The 20827-nt window shown below is 38.2% G+C and overlaps 1 protein-coding gene across 2 annotated transcripts in view; it reads left to right on the plus strand.

Annotated features, from left to right (window-relative positions):
• The window catches only part of Mme (membrane metalloendopeptidase), a gene marked incomplete in the record, with an annotated part of 93658 nt that overhangs the window by 55342 nt on the left and 17489 nt on the right, over positions 1-20827 (plus strand). For both annotated transcript variants that reach the window (XM_008840640.3, XM_017800006.2), the window contains 5 exon segments: positions 186-314; positions 1098-1196; positions 3843-3923; positions 5522-5625; positions 14382-14440. In XM_008840640.3, coding sequence (XP_008838862.2) covers positions 186-314; positions 1098-1196; positions 3843-3923; positions 5522-5625; positions 14382-14440 — 472 coding nt within the window.

The following is a 20827-nucleotide window of genomic DNA, read 5'->3' on the forward strand; positions in this document are numbered from 1 at the left end:
TTTTAAGCAAACAATATAGTCAGATTACATTTTATCAGAGGTTAGGGAAGCCTATTTTGTGGTGGGAGCAATAAATATTGCAGGAACTTAGGTGAGACATAAAGACTAGAGTCTTATGAACTGTGCGCTCTTACTGTTTGCCATCCCTGACTTCCAGTTAGAAGTCATTTTTTTCTCTTTCATAGGCCCTGTATGGTACAACATCAGAAACAGCAACGTGGAGACGTTGCGCCAACTATGTCAATGGGAACATGGAGAATGCTGTGGGCAGGCTTTATGTGGAAGCAGCATTTGCCGGAGAGAGCAAGCACGTGGTAATGTGTCACCATGGCATGCTGGATGTATGCAGCATACTAGCAGTTTGTTTGCATTGATGGGAATTCCAGTGATTCATGTGTTAACTAAATTTTTATTAATGAGGCACATAGCCTCTGGACCACAGTATATGCCTTTGTTTCCCAATGGCTTCTACCTTGTGCTCCCCAAGACTCTAGCCATGTTTCTGTATTCATGTTGCTTAACTGAAAATTACATGTTTTCCAGAAACAGTGAATTGAGCAAACGCAGTTTTATCTTTGATTGACATAGTCATTTATAAACTCTTCTATTGCCCAAATTGCCCATTTTCTTAAATTCTAACAAAGTAACCCAGAGTTTATTTGATGTAGAAGAAAGGTGCCTTGCTTTCCTTTCTACTGAAATAAAGACAATTGAACTTAGAGGCATCATGAAAGGATTTTTTTTTTTTTGAAATGCCAAGTCATGCTTAATTAAACCACTAATGGCACTGACATCCAATATTGTTGTTTCTTCTAAAAGGATAGTAGGAACCAGTACATTCTGAAGATGATTATTTATTTTAATGTATGTAATAAGACCTACTTAACTGGGAGATTTTGATAGTAGCAGTACTGTTTTCCAATACAATGGCCCCATACATCCATTTACTCACCTATAATTTACAATTGTTAGTGAACTCACATGTATGAGAAAAGCATGTCGCTCTTTTTTTCAAAACTGTGTGGCGAAGAATAAGTTAATGGACTATGTTTTTACATCAGACTACATTAATGGACTATATTTTCTTTTGATTTGAGGTTGAAGATTTGATTGCACAAATCCGGGAAGTTTTTATTCAGACTTTAGATGACCTCACCTGGATGGATGCTGAGACAAAAAAGAAGGCTGAGGAGAAGGTAAAGCTCACACAGGGCTGCCAAAGGAAGTTGATTTATAGAAGATTACCTTTAACAATATTGCTCTCCCCAGGCGTGGTGGCACACGCCTGTAGTCCCAGCACTTGGGAGGCAGAGGCAGGCAGATCTCTGTGAGTTCAAGGCCAGCCTGGTCTACATAGTGAGTTCCAGGACAGCTGGGGCTACAGGGAGACCCTGTCTCAAAAAGACAAAAATATATATGTGAAGTTCTTGTCCTGTAAGCAAGAGTTCAATCCCTAGGACCGAAGTAAAAGAAGACCACAGGGTGGCACACTTTTGTAATCCCAGCGTTGGCAGGCAGAGACAGGGGGATCCCTGGGGCTCACTGGTGAGCCAGCCCAGCAACTTTCGAATTCCAGCTAGTCAGAGACCCTGTCTCAAAAAAAAAACAACCATCAACCAAAAAATGGATGGAGTGACAAGATTATTCTCTAATCTCTACATACATGTGCACAGAGATGCATATACACATGCACACATGCACACATGCACACATGCATACACACCCCCCCACACAAACATGTACACATGTGGACAAACATACATACACTGTAAACTATTTCAAAATGTATTTTCAGGAAATTTTTCATGGATAAAAATAATAATAAAATCTTATATGGATTAATAATGATTGTTTTTGAGACAGGGTTTCCTTGTAGCCCTAGCTGGCCTGGAAATTGCTATGTAGACCAGGCTGGCCTCCACCTCACAGAGATCCACCTGCTTCTAACTCCTGAGTGCTGGGATTAAAGGGATGTGCCACCATGCCTGGCTTTTAATAATGAATTTAAGGATGACAAATCAGAGGTTCATACTTTTCTCCTGTAAAAAATAACATAAAAGGTCTCTACCAGTACCACAAAATGCCGTCTTAATTTCCAATGTAAAATTCTAGTTACACGTTTAAAATTTGCCTTGTTTAGACTGAAAGGGATGCGGAATATTCTCTCTTATTTGTATGAAAGGAGCCTCATTAGTGCAGTAGGTAGCACACCAGTCTCTATTATTTGTGTGTGTGTGTGAAACAGGGTCTCACTATGTAGCCCTGGTTGGCCTGGAACTCTACGGACCAAGCTGGTTTTGAACTCACAGAGATCCACCTGCCTCTGGAAAGGGCTTGCATCAAAGGTGTCACCACCACGCCCAGCCCAGAGGAAGCTCTTTTATAGCTATTCCTCGTGGCTTTATTCTTATCTACATTTTATGTGCAGCTTTTACTGGAATTTTAATATTTTGCATAAGAATAAATGTAAGATTTATTTACTAAGAAATTTTTTAAATTTTCTGCAATCATTATGATTATATATACACATGTGTGTATGTAGCCACGAAAACCAAAAATGTGCTACTGAGCAGCATTCTCATGAAACCTAATTATCCTATGTTGTTGGGGAGGCAAAAGAAAATAATACAGCTTTCTCTTTGGACTGCCATAGGAGTCGATAATAAACTAATGCAATGAGATAATCAACATTCAGTCTAGTTCTGTTTCAGAATTAAATCTCAAAGAACTGTCCTTTTTCAGATCTCAAAGAAGCCGGAGTTGGGTTAGATCAAGAATGTACGTCTTGAATAGATCTGTCTTTGTCTCATGCCATCTGGTTCTTTAGATGTTCGGGTTGGTCGATCCTGTCCTGGATTAGCTGTCTGTGGAATAGCCTTGTTTGATGTAGGCAATTGGATTGTTTTAGATCAGCATTTCCAAAGTGGCACCACAAAACACTGGACTTGCAAGTTGTTCCACAAAAGAGTCCCCAGGTCAAAGTGGTTTAGGAAACACTTATAAGAAAGTACCCCCTGATCTGGCCCTACCCTGGAAGGTAGGGATGTTTTTATTTCACTGTTCATCTTGCTCTTTCCAGTGAGCTCTATGGGAACAGACAGTTTTGCTTAGCATAATGTCTTCAGTCCTTTACAAACTACCTGGTTCCTGGGTACTTATATATGGCCTGACAAAGAAACAAGAGAGAGATTAAAAAATAAAAGAAATAGCAAACAGAAATAAGCAATAATAAGTAGTGGAATAATTAATAAAGTAAATTAAAATAATAATAATTAAAATTATAAATAGTAGCAAACAAAGGATGACTGTGAACTAGGGTAACAAAGAACACTGTTTCCCACTCATGTAGTTAATGTCACTCATTTAACTTGAGAAGAGAGACTGGCGTTCAGGGAGAACAGAAACTGAAGGAACCAATACTCGGGAGAGCATTAGCATTAAACCCATAGAGCCCTTATCTGTTTTCGCAACTGAATCAGTGAAGTGGAAAGATAATTATATCCTGAGAGAATGGGAGCACTAAATGTTACCCCCTATAAAACTGAGAGGTCTGCAGAGAAGAGGTTCATAAAAATGCATTGCATGTGGAGTAAGGACTTTGGTCAGTTTTCATGGGAACGCTGTAGCCTATAAGGACTGGACATTAGAAGCTAAGTTTCAAACTTGTTTCAATTTTTTCAAATGCAGCAAGGAGCCATTGCAAATACTAGCTGAGTGTTGTCAGAGACTCCTTTGTAAACGCTGTGTATCGAGCTTTTTAATTGCTAGTCATGGACAAATTATGATGTTTGTATTTCAGAGTTATATAATCATCTCCGCTATTAATATTGTGATTTTCACAGGCCTTAGCAATTAAAGAAAGGATCGGCTATCCTGATGACATTATTTCAAATGATAACAAACTGAATAATGAATACCTTGAGGTAAGTCTCAACAACAATTCTGGCTAATAATATTAATTATACCTGAAGTAATACCATTTCTAGCTCGGGATGCCAGACACTGTGCATGATAGCCTAAAACCATAGATTCTGTTAATACAATATAAAGCCTTTAATACTGATGTCCAGAACTATGTTTAATGTAGCCTTTCCTGTTGTTCAATCAGACTGTATTTAGTTTCTGTGTATTTCTTTTTAAGAATAGTGAGGAAAAGCTTGTGACATTGAAGTGATAAGTGACAGGCCACCCCCAGGCCCTTACCAAGACTTATACACACCAGAAAACCAAAAAAGGCTTCCGCTTTCCAATGATCACGCATGTGGGTAACCTACACAATGCCTCTTTTATTTAAAAAAACAAAAGTAAGTCTAATTGAGAGCAAAAAAATATTTTCTTCTCCCTGGTGGTATGTGGTTACAAGCACTGACTGCTCTCACAGAGGACCCAGGTTTTGTTCTCAGCACACATATGGTAGATAACAACCATCTGAAACTCCAGTTCCAGGAGATCTGATGCCCTCATCTGGTTTCTGCAGGCATTACATCATGAGTACATTTACATCCAGGCAAAACACTCACATAAAATAAAAGTAGATAATAAAATGTAAAAGAGGTGATGATGGTTAAAGACACCTTGCACTGTGTTCAGACTGGGCTGAGATGCTTGTTATCCTGAAACCACCATCATGACTTCACAGCCTGTCGCAATGGGTGACACTCTGCAAAGTATGTGATAACTGTGTGCTTGATCCAGAGATTACGGGTAGGGTGTAGCAGTAACACCTCAAAGTGCACCTCCTCCTCTCCATTTGCCTTCCCAAAACCCTGGCTTTTTTCTTTTAGACAAGAGCTTCCTAAGACTAACAAGTCTCATAGACCCTTACAAGGGTACAAGGGCGGACTGGTGGGTGGGGGTGGCACACACCTTTAATCCCAGCAGACAAGAGGAGGCAGAGGCAGGAGAATCTCTGTGAGATCAAGGCCAGCCTGATCTACATAGTGAGTTCCAGGTCAGCTGGTGCTACAGGGAGACCCTGCCTCAAAAAAAAAATAAATAAATAATTGAACATAACAACAACAACAAAAAACAGACTGGGCAAGACACAGATATACTCCAGCCAAACACCTTGGACCCAAATCCCACTTCCTTTAAACCTGAGTGTGACTAGAAATGTCTCTGGCTCACCTTCTTCAACTTACAAATGATGATCATAGTCTTCAGTTCAGAAGATTATCATAAAAATTAAACAAGTATAATATAAATTTAAAGTACTAAGAACAGAGCCAGACACAGTGGGTACTGTATGAGATTGTTGTCATCTAGGTCTGTGGTATGGAGAATGATATTTAAATAGTATGAGGCTGGCCTGGCCTTTGGCTTCATTTGATTGGCCATAAAAGAATATCCTGAAGTTGTGTTTCAGCTACAATAAGGCTGACCTAGAATATAAAATCAGGCCAACTGGGAATAAATCATTCCTTGTTGTTAATGCTGTTTCTTAACTGTACTAACTTGTTTCCTAGCAAAACTATGATGATCCTGGATTAATGTTTCTCCTCAAACCTTTTATGCAATATAGTTGAACTACCAAGAAGAGGAATACTTTGAGAACATAATTCAAAATTTGAAATTCAGCCAAAGTAAACAACTAAAGAAGCTTCGAGAAAAAGTGGACAAAGATGAGTACGTACATTCCATTTTCTAAATCATTAATTCAGAAGCGGGCATTTTTGCTCGTCTATGACAGAGCCTTGGAAAACTCTTAAAACTGCAATATCTCCTTCTATTAAAGAACTCTGAGAACATCTAACTGTATGAGACTAAAATCATGGGCCAGGCACTGAAGCAAAGTTTTTCACTAAAGTATCTTCAAAATTCCCTCATTTCTTGAGTCATATATATCATTTTTTTCAAATTTACGATATTTTTTTTAATTTTTTATTGATTTTGTTCATTTCATACAATAGTTCTTAATCAAATTTAGACCCTCTACCCCCTCCATGCCCACCAGACCTCATATATGTTAAGTCCTATCCTATCAAGCATTTGTACCCAAATGTTCTTTGGTGCAAATTCATCCACTGGAGCCTAGTCAGTCTATCTAGAGATCGTTGGTAAGGTCTACTCTCCCTCACCCAGTAGTAATCTGTCTCCAATAGTTCCCAGACTAGGCTCAACCTGCCACCCATTTCCCTCATTCCACTCAGGCCCTTGAGTGATTAAGTTGGCAAAGATCCTGTGCTCGATGCCTCCATTGTCACAAGTTCACATGTGTAAGCTTCCAGTGGCCTTAAAACCTCTGCTTCCCTATGCTGATGCACCAACCCTGGCTCTTACAAACTTTCCATCCCTTCCTCCACAATGGTCCCTAAGTCATGGGCGGGCAAGGTTTGACAGAGGAATCCTATCTAGGGACACACACTCTACAGTCTCTTATCCTCTAAAAGTTGTGGCCTTTTGCACTCCTCTGTTGTATAAGGAACTGGTGAGACTTTAGGCCTGCACTAGTTTTCTCTCTACCCCTTGTTGTTCCACTATGTTCCGCAAGTCTTAGGTGTAGAGACTCCACTGTAGATATGTCACCTAGGACTGGGCATCTCTCAGAGGTGTGTTCTCCGTGTCTGACCAGTTGTGGAATTCTGCAGTATCCTCTGTCTGTAGCAAAAAGAAGCTTCTTTGGTGAGTGGTGTGCAGTAGACTTCTCTGTAAATATAAGGATCCATATTTGGCATATGGTAAGAAATATCATTTGTCTAGAGATGTGACCAAGGGAGGGTTTTCTCTCGTGTCCATAATCTCTCCAGCCATGTGTATTTGAGTGGGTTTACAATGTCACCTGTGAATTCCCGCCCAAGAGGGCTTTAAGTCCAATTAGATAGCTGTTGATTACCCCCCAGATAACAGTGCCACTATTGAACAAATAGAGGTAGTTTACTGTACTGGTTGTTATGGTTATTAGGCTTTAGGGCTGGGTTGGATCATTGATTGATCTTTTTCCCTCCAAAACTATGATAGCAGCTTACAAGGTATCCTCCAAAACTATGAGAGCTAAATGTCAGGTAGAAGGTTTCCAGGTCAGTTCTTGCTCCATTATTCTAAGTCCTGTGTCCGAAGTATGTCCTGTCATCAGCAGTAGGGTCTTATCTTCTAGTTCTGAGAGATAACCAAGAGCTGTGGCAATAACCTGTGTTATTTTGGGAGTGTCTTAGACCACTCTGACCAACCATTCAAAGAGAGGTCTCTCCTGTCTGGCACTGTGTTCCTTGCCATACAGCCCCCGGGTATACATATGCACTAATGTTCAGGCACTATATGTGCATTTCTCAGGGGGTTTCGGAGGCAACACATTTCCTTCTGGTTTCCCTAGCCCCCCAAGATCCATTCATCTCTACTCTCTCCCCACAACCATCTGACCTCCCTCTCCAATCCAAGCATCCTCGTCCTCATTATCCCTTCCCCCCACCCAACAACACCTGCCTCCTGCCATTCTCCCCTCTGTTAAACACATTTAAAAACTTGCAGTCACGGAGTCTGCATATGATATATTCAAGTTAATCATTTGGCTAAAGGGTCTCTCTTTGCCCTTGTGAACAACCTAGACCTACAGGAAACAGGAATTTAAAATTTAAAAGGTCATATGGTTCCTTGTAGGGCATGGTGGTGGTGCATGCCTTTAATCCCAGTACTCCAGAGGCAGAGGCAGGCGGATCTCTGTGAGTTCAAGGCCAGCCTGGTCTGCATAGTGAGTTCCAGGACAGCTGGGGCTACAGGGAGACCCTGTCTCAAAAAGACCAAAAATAATAATAATAATAATAATTTCATATGGTTTCCATATGCTTATGTATAATATTAAAAAGTTATCCTAAATGTGCTATAGTCTAAGGATTTGGCACAAGTTCAGAAGAAATTCAAGTATGTCCAGTTGTCAGATGGAAATAATACTGAATTGGGACTATAATAACCCTTGGCAAAATTACCTAGTGATGTGTCTGAAATAATTTACTTCTACTAACAAGATGATTCACTTAGAGTTAATAGAACAAAAACAAATCTCAAAGTAGGGAGATGTTCAAGAACAAACAGAAAGATTTTCTTCCGGTGACTTTAGATTTGATATTGACTTACTATTTACTTTTGTTTTGAGACAAGGTCTGTCTCTCTATAGGCCAGGTTGGCCTCAAATTGACAGTCCTCCTGCCTCAGCACTCCAGTGCTAGACTAACTGTTATTGTGTTGATTTCTCAGAACTGAACTCTCTGTGATATAGCTCTGATGGGCAGTGTCAGTATTTGTGAATTGTGACTTGTTGATGCCTGAGTTACTTTCCATAAACTGTGGAGATTCATTTCACTGCTGCTGCATCTCTCTTGCTTCTCCTCCTATGTCAAAATCAAAACACACTGACACTGACAGGAGCCAATTCAGTGAACATTTGTTAGGCAGATACTACACGCAAAGCCCTCTGCTAAATAAACATGGTCAAGGATGAAAACATGAGTAAGATGTTGACATTCACTAGGGAGCCTGCGGCTGAAGGAAAGAGGTTAAGATGTAAAAAACGTGGGGTTTGATTGATGCCAATACGGAAAACGAAGTCCTAGCACAGAACTGTTTTTTAAAATCGCAATTAGACCTTTACCTATTAGTAAAGTGTTCTCAGGGTACAACAGTCAGAATTTAAATTAATAATAAGTCGAATAGAGAAGTCAGTGAAAACAAAACAATCGTGGCCGATCCATTTTTCTTCTTGCTTGCTTAAGGCCTGCTGGGTTTTCTAATCTAAGTAATTGGGTTGTGACAAGCTCTGAAATAAATGGAATCCCAATAGCCCAGGAGCTGTGATGGTCTAAGTCTTCCTGAAAGGGCAATGCCACCAAGAGTGGTAAGGAGGACGGTGCCCTGTGAAGAGATCCTGCAGCTCTGTTACTGCAGTGAATCACTGGTATTCTTGTAGTACCTCTGTCCTACCAATTACTATCTGTGGCCTTTTCAAAGTCACAAGGTTTCCTTATTCACAACATGAGCAGGTTGCCTGTACTATCTAGTATGTTGAGGGTTATTTCCAGCACCGAATTCTAGGGCCCTCGCGGAGGAGCTGGGATGTTTCCCTCAATAACTTCTCTACATCACACGACCAATTAGTAATACACCAGAGGTACCGCTTGTCTCTAAACTATCCCCCGTATTGATGTTTCCTGAATTCTGCATCATTGTACTTGGAGTAAGAAAATAGTTACACAGGACTTGGTCCATGTGGTGACAGAGTAGAGAGTGGATGGATGTGTTTGGAGTGCTGGAGACTTGAGAAACAAAGGAACATCCGCAAATGTAGATGGAAAAATGGGGGAAAAAATGGTTTGACTCAGCTAATATTACTCAGCTCGAAAGGGTCAGAACAAAGGTAAATGAATCACTGAGTTTCCCATGGTAGTATCAGCCCTGGGCTGCTCAGCATGTACACATACGGGAAAAGATGAATTGGCTTTACATTCTTATACTTCCACAAAAGCAGCATAGTCTGTGTAACGCATTTTTTTTGACTATACACAAAATCCATTTTATCTGTAGAAGACTCATTGATAGGCCCATATATTTGTTGAGTGTCTGCCATGTTTCCAACATTGTTCTAAGTCCTCAGGATTCAATTAAAAATATAACTTGGACTGTTCCTGCCTGGGTGAGGTTACCTTTTAGTGATCTAGACAAATGATACCCTGATGTCATGTTAGCTAAGTGCTGAGGGTTATTTCGATAAAAGAGGTTTTAATTATTTCAGAGAAGTAAATTCTCAGGACTACCTTATAGCAGGAGAATTATAAAAGAAAAAGGAGACCTACCTGTCTCCAAAATTGGAAATCTCTTAAGTTGGCATGCTTCTTGTGTATGTGTGCACATATGTGCAGCTACGCCACACCACTATAAAGTTATCATCCGTTAAGATGATTTTGCCCTTTCACCTGGCTTAGAATCACATGCAGATAGCTGTCAAGTGTGCAGAGAAAGTTAATGTGTTGACTTTCTACTATTGTTTGTTGAAAGAAAAGTGGATTCTCCAGATTCAGTATCAGAATGAGTGTCTTGTCCTCAGTCAGATAAGCCACCGATAGTCCTTGTCATGGTCGCTACTGGGAGGCAACAGTTCAATGAAGTTCTTTAGTTCTACTATACCTTTGCTTGGGGCTAAAGTATTGTACCCAAGGAACAGGAGAAGAAACATGAGCTGTGGACCTGGGAAGAGGTGGTGGGAGATTTCAGGGGACAGGCAGGCCTGAATTAGGATTATTGATACTTATTTAGTGCTGAAAACTTAGATAACCTCTGAGCTTTGATTTTTTTTTTTCTTTGTAAATTGAGTTACTACCATATACCTTGCCTTGGAATGACTGTTCTGTTGTATGTTGTATAACATGCCTGGCACGTAACTTAGGTGCCATAAAAGAGTAGCTGTTGGCATAGTCTGGCCCTGATGAGTCTTTTACAGTGATTTAAGGATGGTATAGAGGCCAGTATCCTAAATATGTTAGGGCAAGGAGATACCGTCTTACAATAGTAAGAAATCATAATCTTCATCTGGTATACTGTCACACACTTGTGAGCCTAGTACTTATCAGGATAAGGCAGGAGGATTCCAAGTTGGAGGCCAGCCTAGGCTACAGAGCAAGACTGTGCCAAAAAGAAAGAATGTAGAAAGGCAGGAAAGAAGGGGCAGAATAGGAAGAGGGAAGAAGGAAGAATGATAAGGAAGGCTGGAGAAAAGGAGAGTCCTCTTCGCATTTTCATTTTAAAATAGATTGACAAGAAAATGGTATTAATCATTATAATGAAATTCTGTGTATGATGCAAATCAACAGTTTGGTGGTGGGGAATTTGAAAAAGAAAACAAACAAGTCCTCTTTGTCTTTATACATTCTTTCCCCACTTGTATCTGTACTAGAAAGAAGAGTTTGGTAACTATGCATTCCGTCATTTTCCACACCTGTAGATTGGAGGTGCCATCTATGCTCTAAGATTGATTTGAAAGACCATGAAAGTGTGTGGGAAGCACTGAAGTATGATGAGAAAATATTAGTAAGTTTAAAAGAGAATAGTGATTTTGGTGATCTCAAGAGAGTTCCCTTTTCCACCATGGGATACTTGAAGAAGGCACAAAAAAGTCTATTTATCGTACTGCTAAATTGAAAGAAGTTGCTTTCAGAATAGATGCTGAGAACTGAACACTTACAAGGAGAAGGAAATTAATAGTTTTGTTTTGTATTGTTTTTTAAGTGTTAAAGTTACACAAAAGTGTCTGAAAGAGATATTTTATTCTAAGTGCTTTTGCAATCCTGTGCATTCATTTTATCCAAAAGGCTGTTAGATCTGAATGTCCACGTCTGCCATAAAAATGAAGTGTACGTGCCCTCATTTAATCACAACCTAACTTCTGCAGGGTGATGAGTGTGGAAGACAAGCACCCCACCCCTCTCTCCAGAGTTTTTCAGTTCTGCCTCCCACTCATGTTGTGACTTTGTCTCTGGCCACTTGGTTTATAGCAGCCCTGCTTCGCTCCACTGCTGATGCCTCAAAGCAAAATAAGCTCACCTGATAAAACCACGTTTCAGAAGTTAAAAATACAATTTAGAAAATTAAAAATAAACTTTTTATTTCCTGTATTCCGGCTCTACTTCCCCACTATCCTGTCCACACTTACACACACACAGATCACTGGAGCCAGAAGATAACAAAGGGTTGTATGTCTTCTCCCAGGTCTGAGGCTGCACTTAGGAGGCTATTTGGGTCTGGCCTGCACACTTAGAAGGCATCCTGAGGTACCACGTGAGAGCCTTTATTTAGAGCATTCTATGCATTTTCTCTTTCCTGTGCTCCCTTCATGGTCAAAATACTCTGTTTTCAAATGAAAGCATGTCCATTTATGGAAGTGAGTCCAAGCCAAAAGATTGAAAAGCATTTTATTTGTTTTGCTAATTTAGCTTTTGATATAGTGAGATATTTCACAACTGACCACAAATACCTGATTCCAAGTCTGTCACCCTTGTCATTACCCTTCTTACGATGTAATAATCTAATCACAATTCTTAAGTTCTGATCATGACCTAGGACAAAATGTTGTAGACTTTTGAATCTGAGTAATTCCCCAGAGTGGTCTAAGGACACATCACGAGAGAGCTCGGGAAGTAAAGGCAAAGTATTACACGCTGGTGCTCAGTAAACCCAACCGCCATAATTCGAGTGTTTGTGGTCGTAAATAGCCACCTATTTTCTAGAAGCTATAATTCACAATAGATATTTTAATATGTAAAATACTCCCTGCTGGAAAGTTACAAACATTAATCAAAATGCAATCTTAAACTCCTCAAAGTAATGTATCAGAAGGGCAGAAAAGCTCTAAAAGGATGACATTTATTTTTACAAAAGCAATAAACATAAGTAGGTAACATCATTAACATCATGCAAAGTTCACCCTTCCATGTCTTGGTCTTGTTCTGAGGTGTGTTCTCTACAGCATTACCTTCAAGTGTCTGGTTCTTCTCAGCAGGAACATTTAATTTTAAAACAGTTTGAGTTGGTACATTTTCTATTTTATTAATTGGACATATGACTAGTTCAGAGCCAAACAATTTGCAATGATCATTTGTAATTACCCATAAAATGCGCAGTTACTTCTACCAAATCTGAAGTTTATAATTAAGAAAGGGAACCCTATAGCCTCTGAGACTTGGAAATATGCTTAATGAACTTTTATAACAGTAAAAAAGTTAATAATTATATACTGATCGCATATAATTTAATAATTATATACTGATTGCATATATTTGTTACCATATTTGCTATGAAAGTGTTGAGTCATGAAACGGTGTTTTCTTAAGAATGGTCTGAGCACTTTCTCCATTCTGACTCTTGCCAACTCCAGAGGTCTTCATGTGAACTTGAGTCCTGGTACCTGTGTGAATGTAGACAAGTATAGTCCAGATGCACCATTTTTGCTAGTCACTTAAATGAAATCTACTTCTATATAATTTATAATCCTAGGTTTTTAATCTAACGTCTCTGAGTCCACAAATATTTTCTTTTCTTGTGACTCATTGCAAATTGTGTGGTAAGCAAGTAGTTTAATTAAAATAAATAAGATAAGAGCTTGGTATGGTAGCACATGCCCTTAAGCCCAGCACTCAGAAGGCAGAGACAGGCAGATCTCTGTGAGATCAAGGCCAGTCTGGTCAGCAAAGCAAGTTCCAAGTCAGCTAGGGCTACAGTAAGACCCTGTTTCAAACAGAAAGTGAACAAACAAACAAAAAATATGGGAAAACACTTAAGTGCTTAATATGTGGTTATTGAGAGGCATCTTCCCGAACATCTGAGAAGGAAGATACAGAGCAATCGCTCCCACCCTTCTTCCTTCAAACCATCATCTGGGACCTGTTCTTGTTCTGTTTTGAGGTTTTCTTCAGTTTTTCATGCACTCTTATAGCTTAGTTATTTGCCTCTCTTCCTCATGTCCTCAACTAGAGTCTCCTACAATTAGGACCTGTGTTTTATAAAATTCTAATTTCTGTACAGAGCCTAAGCCATGGCATAGACTATCAGACAGCTTTACTTAATAATGACATGGATTTCACTTTAGAGTCACACAAAGATATACCTTTGCTCAATTAGCTACCATGTTGTATTTTATAAATATATTTAAAGATTTATTGTTTTTAATTATGTGTATGTAGTGGGGTACGAGCATGTGACTGTAGGTGCCCTCAGAGGCCAAAAGCAACAGATCCGATTGGAGCTGGAGTTACAGGTGGTTGATTGGAGCTGCCAGATGTCTGATTTCCCAAAAAGGTTCTTTGTGAACTAAAAATGACAATTTTTGAAGTAGTTACATCTGAAGTTTTACTAATCCATTTTTCAGTAAATTATCAATTGTCCTAGAATTGTTAGCATTGTTATTTAGTTTTAGAAGTCTGAAGTTAAACATATTTGAACATAATCTTAACCCACTACAGTTTCTGAAAAGACAGATTTTGCACCATCAGTTGCCTCCACAAAAATTTATGTAAATGAAATGACAGATTGAAGTTCTGGTTCTATGTTGAATTTTCGAGAAATAGAAATATTTTCAAATGGGTTTTAACTGTAGTATGCTAATTTTAGTTTGCTGATTGTATTTCGAACAGAAAGTTAACATTTATTTTTGTGGCCGAGCATGGTGGCACAGGCCTTTAGTCCCAGCACTCGGGAGGCAGAGGCAGGAAAATCTCTGTGAGTTCAAGGCCAGTCTGATCTACATAGTGAGTGCCAGGCCAGCTGGGGATACAGGGAGACCCTGTTTCAAAAAGACCCCCCGAAAAAAAAAAAACCACCAACAACAACAGCAAAAAATCATTTAATTTTGTGGATTGAATGAGCTAATGTGATATCTTTTTAACAAGTTCTTACGTCTTCAATAGGTGGATAAGTGGAGCAGCGGTCGTCAATGCATTTTATTCTTCAGGCAGAAATCAGATAGGTAAGGTTCTAAACAGTTGTCTAATATTTCTCTATTTTTCCCAACTCACAATTCCCTGTATGACCAATTTATAATACCTCTCTAAAACTAAGGCTGACGTTTTATTTTAGTAGCTATTTCTTTTATAGTAGTCCACTTATAACTTAAATGGTTTATCTTATTTCTAAGTACTTTTGAAATAGTCCTTGAAACACATCGTTTCAAAGTTATACTAACTCTCAGACTTACTAAGCATCACCTCTTTTAAGTGATCTGAGGTGCCAAGACCCAAATTTCTGTGGACCCAGTTCTTTCGGTGATTCTGTAACCTGGCTTTTGTGAAGATTGTCTCATTCTATGTCCTCTTTATTCCAAAGCTTCCAAAGAGTTCAGAAGTTTGAAAGCTTAATTAGTGCCCCAGTTAACCTCCATTGTGAACAGACACAGACTAGAGTCATTGAGGAATTGCTTGAATCAGATTTGGCCTATGGGCATGTCTGGTGGGGCATTGTCTTGATTGTTAATTGATGTAAGAGCCAGCCCATTATGGGCAGTACCATCCCTTGGCAGATGGTCCTGGGCTGTATAAGAAAGCATGTCCTGATTAAGCAAGCCAGAAAGCAGTGTTTCTCCACAGTTTCTGCTTCAAGTTCCTGCTTGAGTGTCTGCTCTGACTTCCCTCAGTGATGAACTATGACCCAGTAGTGAAACCAAAGTAATTATTTCATCCTGCAAATTGCTTTTGGTCATGGTGTTTGTCACTGCAACAGAAAAGAAGCTAGTATTGGGCTTTACCAAAACAAATCATGAACCCAAGTACTTCTGTTCAAAAAGGAAAAATAGTTTTTGTGTTCACTAATGGTAATATAGAAATATGCTTAAAATCAACACATAGTTATATAATGAATATCTGAATAACTTCATAGGGAAAAGATACATGATTTTTTTTCTCTTCTAGGGTAAGCCTGGGCATATTTGAAGTCTGTCTTTCCTATCATTTAAATGGACCCATTTTTTTCAAAGGATTTTTACCTTGTAGAAAGATAGCCAACTGATTTTAGTGCTGCGAGAAGCATTTTAAAAGAATAATAGAGCAGCTTATCTAGACACTCAGTCCAGACTGTTATATTGAAATGTGATCCTGAACAAAGGGATTAAAATAATCCAAGCATTATTTTAAACTATTCTTTTTGCATCTCAAGGTTGTTCTAAGCTTTGTTTTGTAATCTGTTGCCAGTTTGATTAGAATTTACTAAAAATCCTTCAAATATTTATCAATTTAAAAACAAACTTTAGAGTATGCCTTTTTATTTCAAAGTTTGATTATACCTTTCCCTTTGTTTTTAATCCTAGGAAGAAATGTGTTAAGACATTGTCTACATTTTCTTCTAGCATTTTTATGGTTTCCATTTTTGGAGTAAAGCTTTATCTGAAATTTACTTTAGTACATGATATGAAAATGGATTTCACAAAGTAATCTGAAAAAATGATCTTTATATGACAAGTCGATAATAAGTAACACATGTACATCTAAACCAAAAATCAATTAGCTCAAAGTCTAGGCAAATGTTTTCTGGAAAGAGAAATGATTAATAAAACCCAGACAAGATTTGTTTAATGATCAATTCCTCAGTACCTATGCAGTCTTGTCTGTATAGTGTATTTCTAAAGACCAATTAGAAATTATCTTAGAAATGCCTCCAGAGGGAGGATAGTCACTTTGAAATCCAGGTAGATGATAGATAGATAGATAGATAGATAGATAGATAGATAGAGATAGATAGATAGATAGATAGATAGACAGATAGATGATAGATAATAGATAGATGATAGATAGCTAGATTGATGATGGATATATGATAGATAAATGAATAGATAGATGATAGATGATAGCTAGATAGATGATAGAGAGATGATAGGTAGGTAGATAGATGATAGATGATAGATAGATGATAGATAGATGATAGATATATAGATAGATGATAGATAGATGATAGGTAGATAGATAGATGATAGAAAGATAGATAGATAGATAGATGATAGATAATAGATAGATGATAGATACATGACAGATAAGTGGATAGATAGATGATAGATAATAGATAAATAGATGATAGATACATGATAGATAAGTGGATAGATAGATGATAAGTAGATAGATGATAGATAGCTAGATAGATGATAGATGATAAGTAGGTAGATAGATGATAGATAGATGATAGGTAGATAGATAGATGATACATAGATAGATAGATGATAGGTAGATAGATAGATATCTTGGTGATTGAACCTAGGGCCTTGTACATGCTAAACACTTGTTCTACCACGATAGATAGATGATAGATACATGATAGATAAATGGATAGATAGATGATAGATAATAGATAAATAGATGATAGATAAGTGGATAGATAGATGATAGCTAGATAGATGATAGATAGATGATAGGTAGGTAGATAGATGATAGATAGATGTTAGGTAGATAGATAGATGATACATAGATAGATGATAGATAGATAGATAGATAGATAGATAGATATCTTGGTGATTGAACCTAGGGCCTTGTACATGCTAAACACTTGTTCTACCACTGAGCTTCATTCCCAGCCCCTCCCCCAACTTCTTTTTAATATTCATAAAATTTAACTTAATATTCATGGTTCTGTCAATGTACGGTCTAGTTTTGTTCTACATTGAAACCTACCAGCCTGATTACTTTTCAATATGAAGTGAGGCAGTTACATGTTTATTTCTGATTCAGGGCAGAATAAGATATAGCTTCATTTTAGTGAGGTACAGGGAAGACCCTAACTATTGCCAGACTTTGTACTGAGTCATCTTCTGTTAGAAGGATCCTCTGTTGGACCACACAGGAAGCAGGAACTTGCATGTTTCCACCCCAAGACACTGAAAGCTCAACACTGATTCCTCTCAGAGTCACTAGTCAGAGAAGGGGAGGAATGTACTCATCTTGTGTTTAATGTCCACAATCCAAGTAAGCATGTGCCTTCGGAAAAGAAATCAAACATAAAAATATGTTCCATATGTTTTAAAAGACCTTTTAAAAACTCTCAAACTCATCTGATGAGAATATGAAATAATTTGTTAACCTCTTTTCCTATGTTTATTGGCTAATAATATTACCAGTTCACAGTAGGGAAAGTGTCACTTAAAGCAGTACAGTAAGTCTTTGAAAAGTGTACTTCTTCTCTTTGAAACTTCAAAGCTCTTTCTCCTTTATTAAAATATGTGTGTGTTTGTGTATGTATAAATACACATGCATATGCACACGTCTTACATAATACCACCTTAATTCATTAGGTGTGATGTTAACTACAAGATGAGACTTGATTCAGAAAAATAAGTGCCACATAAATGACCCCTACCACATACATACAAAATTCCCCAATTAGACAGCAGTTTGTATGAGATGGCACATTTTGTGTTGTTACATTAAAAATAACATCGCTTTTTTAGGGAGATACTCCGATCAATAACTTCTAGTTTTTCATTGAATCCCCATTATTTTTTTGTCGGAGCATGTGTGTGGACTGCCTCTCTGTTGTACCCATCATCACTCACACCAACAAAATGTCAATGTCCCGGATAGAGCGGCATATTGAAAGTGTTTAAGTCAGTGTCCTTCTTCCTTGCCTGTTTGCTCATGAACTCTGGACAGCTTCCATGACAACAGGCAAGCCATACCTGTGTGTTCTGTTAGATGTTTCTCTGTAAGCTCGGGAAACCATTCAGTCATCTTAGTGAAACTAGAAATCTTATTCAAAGAAGTGAGTGAGGCAGATGGAAAGTTCTAAGGCTGCTGTATTCTCCTTTCTTCATTAGTACTGCACCAGGAATTTTTTAAATTAAAATTGTCTAAATTTCAGAAATGTTTATTGTACAGTATAGTCTGTGAGCTCCATAAGATACTCAAATGCTCTAAAATGTCTTTTTCGTTCTTAGGAATGAAACTTAAAGTTTCCAAACATGTTGCTACTCCATTTAATCCAAAAGAATATTTATTTTCCACCAATAAATAAATAAATAAATAAATAAATAAATAAATAAATAAATAAACCCTACTTGAATGCAAACTTGAACTGAACTACGTTTCAGTTAGCATCTCATAATGTAATACTTGCTGGTCTGGAACTTGCTGTGCAGACCAGGCTGGCTTTGAATTCATAGAAATCTACCTGCCTCTGCCTCCTGCATGCTAGGATTAAAAGTATTCACCACAATGCCAGGCATGGCATTAAAGACATATTTTTATTATTTTTTAAAATTATATGTATGTATGTACATGGCTGGGTGGGTAAGAAAGGGAAGAGAGAAAGAGAGAGAGGGAGAGAGAGGGAGAGAGAGAGAGAGAGAGAGAGAGAGAGAGAGAGAAGAGAGAATGTACAAGTGAGTTCAGAACCCACAGAAGTCAGACACATCAATTCCTCCTGGACTTGGTGGATGGTAGGAACTGAACTTGGGTCCTCTACAAGAGCAATATGCACTCATAACCACTGAACCTTTGAAATATTTTTAAGTTGCATTGCCTGAAACCTTGAAAAGAACACTAGGGGAATTACTGGGACAGGAGTAAGGGAAAGAACGAAGGGAGGAAGAAACCCAATGTTTCTGTTTCATGGATCAGTGACTTACTTAACTGATTAACTGTTGGCAATCATAAAGATGTACAAGTAGGCTGTTATTTGTAAGCAACAGGTGTTTAGTTTACTAACCAAGCAGTGAGGCTAGTCAAGCAAGTTCTCATTACAAAAATTTAGCTGACAAAGTTAGAGGTCATAATTTGCAAACTCGAGCTTGACGACTAGTATTTAATATGAGCCATAAAAATCTTATCACTTGTTTGAAGAATGGCATCTAAGGCTATAATTAAATCAGCTGGATCTTTATAGTTAATGTTTAGCCTTGATAGCATATTTCATAAGAGCATTTTATATAATGGGTGGATTTTAATCAAAGTACATAGTGTGGGAGATAGTGCTCAGTTTAAGTTAATAAAGTACTGCATATGATTTTTAGACTTTAAGCTAAAAATAATTTCTTGGCACTGTTTAGCTCAAGCAGCTACATGTGAGCTATAACTTTCATCAAAATTCTCCAAGGACAAAGGTGTTTTTTAAAAATTATTTTGTCATTTGAATGTCATGGCAACTTTCCAGCATTTTTAAAGTTTTAGAGACCAGAACTGCATTTAAAACTGTGCTTTAAAGTCTTCTCTGTAAATATCTCGTATTTACCCCTGAAACCCATGCAAGTTTCAGTCATGTTTACCCCACTTAAAAGACACAGGAAAACATTTGTTACTCTGTGTTAACTAGACCTTAAATTTCTTTCCTTTTTGAATTACTTAAGGTCAGAACTTTTCACTTATATTCTTGATAGCAGTGGTCAATGGTTTTGCATGTAATATGTGTTCATACTAAAGAACCTCTATCAATTTTAGAACATAATGTTGCAATTACTTAGTGGGTTCTAGAATTTTAAAACAGAAAAGATAAAACCACTAAACGATAAACATTCATCTTAATTCATTTCTAAGGTCAGGGGTTAACCACCTCTATCCCATACTGCCCCAAATGATGATCCCTCTTCATTAAACTGAGGAAATATATTCCAGGAGATATATTCCAGGAAAGAAAGAACTGAGACACGTGAGAATATTTTACAGATTGAGGGTGTATTTGGCAGGAAGATTTATCATAAGAGGACAATGCAGATGGGTAGGAAGGGGTGAGCATTTGGTGAAGCAGAAGAGCGTGATGGTGTCAAGGGCCAGGGAGGGTATGGTACTTGAAGTCACTCTTGAAAGCAAGAGCAAGTGTGAAGCAAGATGGAGAGGAAATATATTCCAGGAAAGAAAGAACGGAGACACATGAGAATATTTTACAGATTGAGGGTGTATTTGGCAGGAAGATTTATTATAAGAGGACAATGCAGAGGGGTAGGAAGGGGTGGGCATTTGGTGAAGCAGAAGAGCGTGATGGTGTCAAGGGCCAGGGAGGATATGGTACTTGAAGTCACTCTTGAAAGCAAGAGCAAGTGTGAAGCAAGATGGCAGCTGTCGGACTGCCCAGAGGGGACAACAAGGCATGCTTCAGGGAGGCCAGTGAGCTGCTGGGCTTTGCCTGGGTTTGCTGTGCAAGACTTTGTGCAGGAGAAGAGGCAGCTGAGATCAGTAAAGAGGCTGGCCATCTTGACCTGTCACTTCTACCTGTCATTAGCAGAAATACCCAATAGTCAATGAGAGGGGCGGAAGTTTGATGTTTAATATAGTCAAGAGTTTGCGAAATGTAAAAATGGAGAAGTTTCCAACCTAATACAGACTTAAGGTAGACGTGTAAAAATTACTCTTCATTTATCTTCTAAGCTTATTAAATATAATATTTTTTT

The sequence above is a fragment of the Nannospalax galili genome, unplaced genomic scaffold (assembly GCF_000622305.1).
Source record: "Nannospalax galili isolate Female #2095 unplaced genomic scaffold, S.galili_v1.0 scaffold59, whole genome shotgun sequence".
NCBI lineage: Eukaryota > Metazoa > Chordata > Mammalia > Rodentia > Spalacidae > Nannospalax > Nannospalax galili.